The 10,881-nt window shown below is 34.2% G+C and overlaps 1 protein-coding gene across 6 annotated transcripts in view; it reads right to left on the bottom strand.

Annotated features, from left to right (window-relative positions):
* The window catches only part of LOC119839165 (ATP-dependent Clp protease ATP-binding subunit clpX-like, mitochondrial), a 28,344-nt gene that overhangs the window by 12,521 nt on the left and 4,942 nt on the right, over window positions 1-10,881 (bottom strand). For all 6 annotated transcript variants that reach the window (XR_005288238.1, XR_005288239.1, XM_038365366.1 and 3 more), the window contains exons 2-3: window positions 4,552-4,683; window positions 1,139-1,340 (exon numbers count right to left, since the gene is read on the bottom strand). Coding sequence is in view for 4 of the 6 variants with exons in the window: in XM_038365366.1 (XP_038221294.1) it covers window positions 1,139-1,340; window positions 4,552-4,683 (334 nt within the window). In the remaining 2 variants the exon portion in view is untranslated. The remainder of the gene's footprint in view (window positions 1-1,138; window positions 1,341-4,551; window positions 4,684-10,881) is intronic.

The raw sequence follows: 10,881 nt of genomic DNA, 5'->3' as shown, positions 1-10,881 counted from the left end.
AAATTTAAATGAACTACAACGGTTCGCGCGTTGGTGTGGGTCTGACAGACCCTACCAGGCATGCCAAGGGTTAAATGGATAAGGGATGAAGCGATTCGCGATCTGAGTAAGGAATGGACAGGGATGGCTGAGGAAAGGGATGGCTGAGGAAGAAGAAACTGGCCTCCGATTCGTTCGTCTTTCACGCACGTGGGTATGGTTACTCCGCGTGGTTACGCAGAGAGGACTATTTATACGCATATAATTAAGAGGAAACATTGTATTTATATACTTAAGAATGATGCCGGAATAAAACAACAAAATAATGTCTCTCCGTGACAACAATCGCTGTAAAGTGTTCGAAACGTCGGGTTAAATAATATAATGAATAAATCACCTTTAAAATCCGTTAAGAGTTTTTAATTTCTAAATGTATAATACTCGCGTAAAATCAAACACAAGATACAGAATGAATTCAAAAACGTAGTTTGCCATCACATATATAGACAATGCACCTATTTCGTAAACCATTTTATATAACTTCCTTCCGATCCGATATCCATTACAAAGCTAATTAAAATCAATTTCCAAATTTATTCAGCAGGAAATCGAAATGTAACACGCAGACGCATCCTATTTACATTATTCAATTTCAAAAACTGAATCAAATTGGACATTTGAAAGAACAAGAACCTCTGGAGAGGCTAATTAAAAATAACTTTACAAAAGTAATCCATCAATCGCATTAGAGCTAAAAAATTATACGGGGGTAATTTTTTTATAATTTTTCGAAACGGTTTAGTTCTCGGTGATTAGGTAAATCGGACTAATATTAAAAGTAATAAATAATAAAAAAAATTCTGAGTAGTATTAACATTGTGAAGGACTAGTATCTGAAATAGGTTGTAGGTGAAGTAATCTTAAAAGGTAAATTACGATTATTTAGTTACATAAATATAAATGACCAATCTGCTATCGTAATTAGAAATGTTAATCAGCTTCGTTTCGCATATATAGACTTAAGTGCATAAATCAAGCTTCAATCTCATTAAGTATTTCTTTTTATCCTAGCACAACCCATTACCCTAGTCACAAAAACCAATTGAACCCTTCCAATTAATTTTCCACCCAATCCGCCCACCATCACCAACCCACTCACCTATAAAAGCCGGACTTGTTCTCCGCATTGTCCTTGATGCTCTTCTTGGTGTCCACCTCGCTGAGCACCACGAAGAAGTGGTGGCACTTATCGCACTTGACGAAGCGCGTTGAGCTGACGAAGGTCTCCACGTGCGTGCAAGGGTCGCCGCATTTGGGGCACGTGAGCACGCCGCTGCCAGATTTTTTGCCGCCTGAGGAACCTGGTTAAATTATTTTTTTGGTTTTATTACACTAAAATGCTAATTTGAATTAAATAAGTATTTGAATAGACAGATTTGATCATGAGGCGAGATTCGAAAGCAGCGTCTTTCACCGTACCGTGGGCCTGATTATTTCGACACCCATTTGTATCTGGGATCGAAATTTTAACTATTCTTAAAAAAAATCGAAGGATTAGAATAGAAACATTGGAACATTTTTTTAATTCATGAGCTCTCAGCTCTTTAATTTAATAGTGCGAGTGTGTTTAGCAGAAATTAATTTAATAGGCGTTAACATTAAAATTTACCCTTCTAAACTCACAACAACAACAAACAAAATATTTATTTGACATTTATAAACATATTTATAACCCTCATTACTTTCTTTGTTCTTATTGCACAATCTCATCTAAATCCTTTCTTTCATACGTAATTGAGATATCTCGCTCGTATCAGATGTATCATAAAAACATTGTTTTACTTTCACCCATCTACATACAAGTAAATTAAACACAGAGTATTGATACGAAATAAAACAAAGAGTTACGGCCACACTTTCTCGATTATACCATGTGGAAAGGAAATAGGAGTGCCTGAACTATGTTCAAATGAGGAAAATTTTAACTTTAATTACGCAACGTTCTAGCTTCCTTGCGGTTTCTCCATAACACAAATTACTCCCAATCATTACATTAAAGTACACCGTAATAACTTCTCAATTAAGATTTCGTACATCACAAGAATGTCACAGAGCAGCGATATCTTTCAAAACCCGATGTTCAGAATATTTATTACTTAATTACATATCTGCTAATGATAGTGCCCTTACGCCAGACCGTAATCTGCGTCTTACGGGTACGATTTAATCACGTCGACGTGTTGGGGGGAGAATTATCACCTGTCAGTAAAGTTCATGAGCCGTTAAAGGAAATGTGTAATGATGTTATACGACTGGAAACATTTGTGGAGTCAGTGTGTTATCGGTGGGAAAGTCAAGTCTTCATTCGTCCAATTAAATCGTTGAAAACTGCCCGTTCTTTGGAGCTTCTGTGTTACGTACTAATTGGAAATCATTTTTATGGATTACGCTTTCCATCGTACTGTGCAGTAATAACAATTTCACAACAAGTTCTAAGCCTAATTTTATCCCTATCATATAATCTAGGCTACGTATTAAAATTTATCTCTATCATATAATCTAGGCTATTTATTAAAAAATATATGTAAGTAATGAAAAAATATCCTAACAAAGATTTAAATGTAATCTTTTGTAAAAGCATTTTTATATAACCGTGATACAAAGAAGTATGTAGTAAGTGAAACAGTTTTGCAAATGCGATAACATAGAAATAGGAAGATTAGCTATACATATTTCAATTCTGAAATTTTAAGTTATCTTACTGAGTCTCATTACTAAACCTCTTATCATCTAGATAATTCGCTACAACAATTCCGCAGCGAGCGTTCGCCAAAACTATTTCCTCTCTGGTACCGTCTACTCGGGAGTCAATCACCTCGCGCCCGTTTGTTTATCAATTCTTTATTCTATTATTTACATTCGGGTCGCATATTGTTATATTTACGTTAGGCCTATTATCTGCAACGCTGCTGCCGGGTGTGATAACGGAAAACGTTATAAATACTAGCACATTGTTAACTTTAAAACGGTGAGGAATATTCCGCTTGGTTCCAATAGGAGTTGTGACGAATGAAACAAACGATGAGAAAGTTTCAATTAGGCTGTGCGAAGCAATTAAGCCCAAACGACTTAATGGATGTAAAATTCTTCATACAAATAAATCATGACCTAACAAATTATTCATCTTCATTTATTCACTGTCATAACGGTTAGAATTCATTTGGAGTATTTGACCATTTTCACATTTTACATACTATTGAATTTCTAATACTTTATTGTACAAAACAGAAAGTAAAGTTTATACAAAATAATGGCACAATGATATTTCGTACAAAATGCGGCCTTATTGCTAGACAGCAATCTCTGCTAGGCAACTTGGATGGATACTATTTTCAATGCTATGTGAATCAGCCAGTATTTTCGTCTTATTCCATTAAAGAAAAGAGAAAACGACGGAATCTCATTCTCTTTTATATTTTTACAACTTCTGCCACAAGATGTTCACATTAATTACCAAGTCGTTTTTAAACCAACCCCAAAATTTCCATCTACCATTATTATATCAAGAATTTATGTACAGGTTCGAAGATTTAACAACCAGACCATAGTTTTAGTATTGGGATATACACTATTTAGCTCATCAAAAGCCGGCGTGAAGTCTGCAGCGATTCTAAATCACTAGATGTATAATTAGTTTGTCCACTGATTAACATTAACCTTGTTACGGATGTCGTAACGTCGTTCGGAGCAAGGCGTTTGACCCGCTTGTGTGTTTTTTTTCTAAGTCGAGTTCTTAACCTTGCTGTTTGAAATGTTGGCAGTGAGGCTAAACGAGAATGCATGTATCTTTATATATCTAAAGGCAAGGCCATAGTATTCATAAAGCTGCAACCGACACAGATTCAGAGATTGTAAACCGAGTGGCAAACAGCTTCATGAAAACTGTTTTAGTGACTATTTTTGCACGATTGTGTAATATCATTACCACAGACAGCTTTTACATACATAATATGTAAAATATTACAAGCTTCGGATTCCCTATATCATACCAGTTTATAGAGTTTCTGTGTACCTTGTTACGTATAGTTATATAGGCTTTAGCTGTTTCTGCACACATTAAAAAAATTACATAACATATGAAGATAAAGTAGAATTAGTATTCATGAACAGGAAATTAGGCCTTGCGTGACCGTGCGTAAAATCGACGAGATTCAAACAATAATAGTCAAACCATACTGGTTAACGATAATTAATGATACGGCAACCGCACCTAAAAGCAGTGGTGGCTCAGTGGTGAGAACCTCGGACTTCTAAAATCGATAAGTCGGGGTTCGAGACCGGGCGAGCGTGCAGGAAATAAATTGATTTTTCAATTTATCTGCACATGTGGAAAACATCATTACTGCTTATAACGGTGAAGAAAAACATCGTGAGGAAACCGGCATGTCCAAGAATCAAAAGTTCGACGCCAACCCGCAATTGGCCAGCGTGGTAGATTATGGCCTGAACCCTCATAGGAGGCCTGTTTCCCAGCAGTGGGAACATATATGGGCCGATGATGATGAACCGCACCTGTGCTAGACGCGTCCTTCCCCGAGTGCGGTGGACCCGGCGGCTGCTCCGTGGGACTCTTGCAGAGCGCCGTGCTCGTGCTGAGTGCGCGCGCGCCGGACCGCCGTAAGCCGCGGCATGTTTGCGCAGGACCTGTGGTCAAAAATTCATCTATATAGCAATTACCACTACAGTATAGTGTAGCATTCTGTTAGTGAATGAATTATCATTGTAGGATCAAATGTAAACAGATAGAAACTACACCTCTTTAAGATATTAATATAGATGGATACATATTATGCCCTTACGAGCAGGCCAAATTGTGCACAAACGCTTCCTTATCGTTCATAAAAAACATCTTATTTCTTATAGTTACATATGTTAAAGTTTAAACCCCTTTTCCATTACAATACATTTTTCCCTACTTAAAACTATGTAGTTATAACAAGACATGTAGTAAAAACGCGTTCTAACTAGGAAAAACGCGTTGTTATTGATAACACAGACAATGGTAATGAACCATACCCATTGCAAAAAATGGGATTGCACAAGAAATGTAAAGAGGTTTCAAATATCAATGATGTGTGTAATAATAAGATTCGTTTTTAGAGTTTGAAATATATTTTTTTAATGTTTATATTTTGTACTATTACAATAGTACCATATGAACGGTAAAATTGTGCAGATTGTTATAATGTCACCAGTTACGTACCAATGCGTTAGATAATGTTCACTTTTATTGCTAAATAGATAACGTAACGTCTTCCGGATCAACAATAATAAGCGTCAGTTACCACCTATATAATTAATATTGTGTTTTCTCCGTCATAATCTAACCGTTAAGGTATAAATAACAATTAACAGACAAACGTACCATTTAATATATCGGTAGTTTTGCCGTGTAGAATTTACAATTAATGAAAAATGTTTGAAGACATTACGGTCGAATACAAGTGTCGTATTTGTATGATATCGATTTTTTTTCCAGTTTATCACCGACTTAAAAAAAATAAGATTCTAAATTCAACTATTTATTTTGATTTGTTACCTTAGATCTTTCGACTGAGCGAGCCGATTTTGATGATTCTTTTTTTATTTAAAAGCCTGCTGGGGTCTCCCATGTTGTTCCATTCGAATTTGGTCTAGTTCTGACAGTTTGAAAGCGGTTAGTTTATTGTAATTTTTTTTTTGTATACTTCCAATTATATCATGACGATTTGAATGATTTGGCGTTAGATACTTAGCATAACACGCTCTGTGTCCTAGAAATCACAATAATGACCACGAAAAAAAAAATTATTGAAATAATAATGCCTTTTAAGTAGTCCATTAATAGCTTATTTCGGAATTGCATATTGCAAGGTCACTTGCGCAAGCGCAGCAGCCTTACTTTTACATTGTTATTTAATTTTTTAACCGACATTCACCGTAGAAACGAAGGAGATCCTCTATTCGACTGTTGTTGATGGTTTTTTTTTTGTTTTCCCTGTTACTCGATCACGCGGTGGATTGACGTGATGCTTTTAATGCTTGATAGGAAATTTGTGTCATTTGGTTCCATTTTAGAATTTGGAGTGATACCTCCCTCCGTCATTCGTTAAATTTTTCGTAAAAGATATTTACTTTTTGTATATAAATTATAAATAAAAGCAAATACAAACAACATTCTTCTCATCCCTTCGATTATAAATTATATTTTGGTAACGAATTGATTTTCGAATTCGTTTTCACGCTAAGACGGCTAAACGAGTTTTAATTAATCGAATATTTACTTGTTACAGTTGTTCAGCTATCTACGTACACAATTTCATTGCAATCGGTTCAGCAGTTTTGTGTGAAAGAGTAACAAACACAAACACACATCTTTACGAACTTTCGCATTTACAATAATAAGCAGGAAGCAGGATTATGACATCATCGTTTACTTTTCATGCAAACTTCTATACCAAAAATTTCCACTTTAATAACATCCGAGATCCGTAACAAATACGTATATAATCTCTCACTGATACATACAAGTACAAAGTAAACAAGACACGTAATATATCGACTTTCCTTATGACAGCCGTTAACAGACAGCCTTCCCAAAAACAAATGGTACAAGCAAACACACAACACGGTTTCAACGTTAAACGAATGATGCATATGTATTTAGTGTTCAAGAAAATAAAGTTCGCAGCCCGTAACTTCGGTGAAAACAAAATGAAACACAATAACCGGCGAGATATAATCAGACACTTTCTCTGCTCACTTTTATATCCATTTTAAGGTGCTAAAATTTAGGATTAATTTCGTTTTAATCTTATAATTGCGTTTTAAAATCAACAATAGTACCATATCGATATATTAATGAAAGCGTTTTTTCTTAATTTTGCACTCGGGCGACAATATATTTATTCATACAATGTTACATTAAACTTAGGAAATAAAAGCATGAAATTTGTCTTACATCCTTGTTAAAAAAAACTAAGCATACGCTTGTAATCACTGTTTAATGTTCGATAGCGCATTAACCAGCGATGTTATGGCAAAAAAGCACTGTAAAAATTCCTTCACTTCGAATCTTACCACAATAAAGAGTGCGATTGGTTGTATTGTTTTGTTTTTGTTTAAATCTTTTGTTTCTTGTTTTTTCTAATTTTCGAATATTAGACCATTCAAAACTATCTTCAATAGTTCAGAGTGCGCAGTTCAATCCAATATACGCAATCTTACCGCTTCGCTCGCGTTACCGTTTCAAAAGCTCTCGAATTACCCAATGTAGGTTAGAAAAGAAACGCGACGTTACAATACCTACCGAGGGAATACGCTGGCGCCAGACGCCGGTCGGTATAAGAACGTGACACAGCGGTTACGACATTCCAACGAATGCACAATAATGCTTTTATAATCGCGCATCAAAACATTTTAGAAACACGACGGTAACTAGCGAACACGGTGATTGTCTCAATTTGGACGTAATGAGATAACTCGAATACGTAGAAAGTTCTGTATAAGCACTCATGAGTAGTGGTTGAATTAGAAAATATTCGTATTGAAATTATGACGTAACACGTACATTATGTAGATAATCTTTCTTATAAATTGCATTTATCGTTCTTGGTTTATAGGAGACTGAACTCTAAAATCTAAAATCCCAATCATCTAATTAACAATAGCATATATATGTATAACTAAATAGTAAGATACGTAATCCGTACATAACGTTCAAGGACTTTCCAAAGAAAAAGATGGCATATGAAAGTAGGGATTACATATACAGGATTTTCCCCTGCAAATGATGCAATTGTATTTGTGTACAGTGAGAGCCACATAAAGTGCTTGTAATTGTGATTATTGTGGTTTACGACTCGCTTATATGCGTGTGACGAAAGCTTAACATAAGCTTGCTTAAACTTAACAGCATTTCTCATAAATATATAAGGATAATAGTACTAAATAATGGATAGTAGTAAAACTTTGGTCTCAGTAATGTCTAATAAAATAGACGACACAACTTTCAAGAATTTTCCAGAAAACATTTAGAATGAACAAGAATGAAGTAGACCAACAGAACAATTGGATAATTGAAGTTATATTTGATAAATAAACACGTCGCAAATCGAAATATCATTGAATAACATTGAAACAGAATCTGGCGACGCCGTACAAAGGAGAGTATACGGGCTATTTTCGATATATCTTACGATTTGTCGTCCTATCATCTAAGCGACAAAAATACAAAGGAGACACGAAGTATCCCATCAACTTCCTACCAAGAGATAACCATCTCGAAATACATTTCTACTTATTACGTTCGGTCCAAGTGGCGATTGAAGAGTGCACACAGTTGCGCAACGTCCGCGTTTATCACACAGTCGAGTTACATCAAATCAATCTATATTACCTCAACTTTCTTCCGATGTATGTAGGTACTTTCAATTTAGCGAAACACTTCGTGGCCTGTAGCCACGGAAATCGTGCAATATGACCGTGTTTGAAGGAAAGTTTTATTCATTACGTGCTTGATGGACAATGGTATTACCTCGATTGAACAAGTTTATAATCCGACTCGAACAGTAGGCTATTTTTACAAACGTTTTCCCCTTTCAATTTCATTTTCATTATAAATCTCTAATCAATTTTCCACACTTTCACTGGGGTTTTTCTTAGCCATTTAATTTATTTACTTGATAAACAATTTAGATTTAGTTTGATGGTAAATAATATATCATACCGGTTTGGAGATGGAAGATGAGATAATAGTCACAAAGTCGTTAATATTCATTTGTTTTGGCTATGCAAAGTTTATCTATGAATTGTATCGCTCATTAGTCACGTTAGATTGCTCTCGAGTTTTTGTAACACTTTTTAAACGAATCATAATAAATATATATATATATATATATATATATATATATATATATATATATATATATATATATATATATATATATATATATATATATATATACATATATATATACATATATATATATATAATCAAAAAAACTATTTAAATTCAATCTTCAATGTCCCTTCTCAGGCCTCATACTGTATCTTTACAAAATTTTATCAAAATCGTTAAAGTGTCTATTCTTCAGAGACAGACAGACACACAGACGTAGATACTTTCGCATTTACATTATTAGAAGGAAATAGTCATCTCTCTATCATATACAAACTTCCATCCCATCTGCGTGCGAGACAGTCAGAGTAGAAAGAAAACCGACACCGAGCCTCCATCGCGAGGATTATTGATTCTTAATATAAAACACTTTCGATTTCCAAGTACCGACATTAAATTGTGGAAGCACTAGTTTGACACATTGAATCAGCTTTCTTAGTCACCACGTTCAGGTACTGTTAAGCACTAGGTAGATAGCTTCTTGTCCCCGTCATTAACGCGAGTTGTTTGAGCTTTCTGACACACTTAGATGGAGATATCGTACCGAACTTGGAAGTTTTAATAAAAATTAATTAAGTCGATTACATCGGCTGGTGTTTTATGAGCTTTTCTATACTTATGTAAAAAAATACGGATGTTCGGTGTAAGATAGACGAAAAATGTAAAAAAAATAAGGGCTTTGGTAACAAGATGGATTTACATTTATATTAATAACAAAATCTCTAACATGAAATTAATGTATACCACACAATAAGGGATAAATTATTGTTTTCATTAATGACAAAAACGTAAGCCTACGTGTCCTGTCTCCCCGTTCGGATTCCATCCAACTAATGCCTGATTGATATAAAATCGTTTAATTTCGTACTGCAAAAAATAATTAATCATTATGAACGAGCTTTTTATTAGCTTAAACTGTATATTTATGTATGTATGTAACCGACTCTTTTAAACTCGATTTTGACCCTCTTTAAAACACAGATTTTATTCAAAATTTTGTATACTCATCAAGGATCGGTGACAATGCAATAATATCATGAGTATATCTTATTATCCTGATCAGGTTCGTCAGGACTAAATAATTTCCTTTAGTCTGAGCAAATGAGACAATTTATTATATCTAAAATTAAAGCGTGTTTAGTTTTTAAACCATATTTATTATAACTTTATTCACATTATCGAATGTATATTTCATAGCGATTAATTAAACGGAAAATTAGAATTTAAAAATTAGTATTTACGTTACTTTGAAAGATGGTTTTTATTGCAATTGTTGTGTTGTGTCAATTCGATTTAAAACAGAATGCTGTAGTAAGCAAGTTTATGCGAAGTGCGTGAAGTAATCAAGTGTGGAATAGCTTTACTTGCAGCTTTGCTTTGAATACATCAAGTCTTATATTGGGCACTCAGGATCTAACATCGTCTTTGCTCTTCTATGTATCAAAAAAGTGTAAAAAATCAGGTCACCATCATGAGCATATATTAATTGAAATTAATTCATCAGTCTTTATTGTCCACTGACCTCGCGTGCGCCTTGAAAATCAGGTTCTCGGTGAGACTTCATAATTGTGACTTGTAACCCGATATAATATTGTCTTGACCCATTTTGGCCGGGTTGAAGGTTATTTTCGTAAACAAAGTGCTTTATTGTTGTGTAGGTTACGTATCTATATTAAGCAATTGCGATTATTACCAGAGTTATAGTTATCCGTTGTATGATATTATAAATGAAAAAAGCTATTCGGTGTTTCGTGGGTTTTTACAATGGATCAATCTGTAAGATATCATTTGCTTTTAATAGATTTCATCCAAACAGTCGTAATCTATATGAAATGTAATAGATTTTCAATATTTAAGTGTTATTCGTAGTACATAATATATACATATGATTAAAATACTTAAAGAAAAATCTAAATATCACCGGAAATTTAAAAAATATGGTAATATCTCTGATTTCAATACAT

This window comes from Zerene cesonia, unplaced genomic scaffold, assembly GCF_012273895.1.
Source record: "Zerene cesonia ecotype Mississippi unplaced genomic scaffold, Zerene_cesonia_1.1 Zces_u009, whole genome shotgun sequence".
Taxonomy (NCBI): Eukaryota; Metazoa; Arthropoda; class Insecta; order Lepidoptera; family Pieridae; genus Zerene; species Zerene cesonia.
The sequence above is the reverse complement of the archived record's forward strand: the minus strand, read 5'-3'. Positions and strand labels throughout refer to the sequence as shown.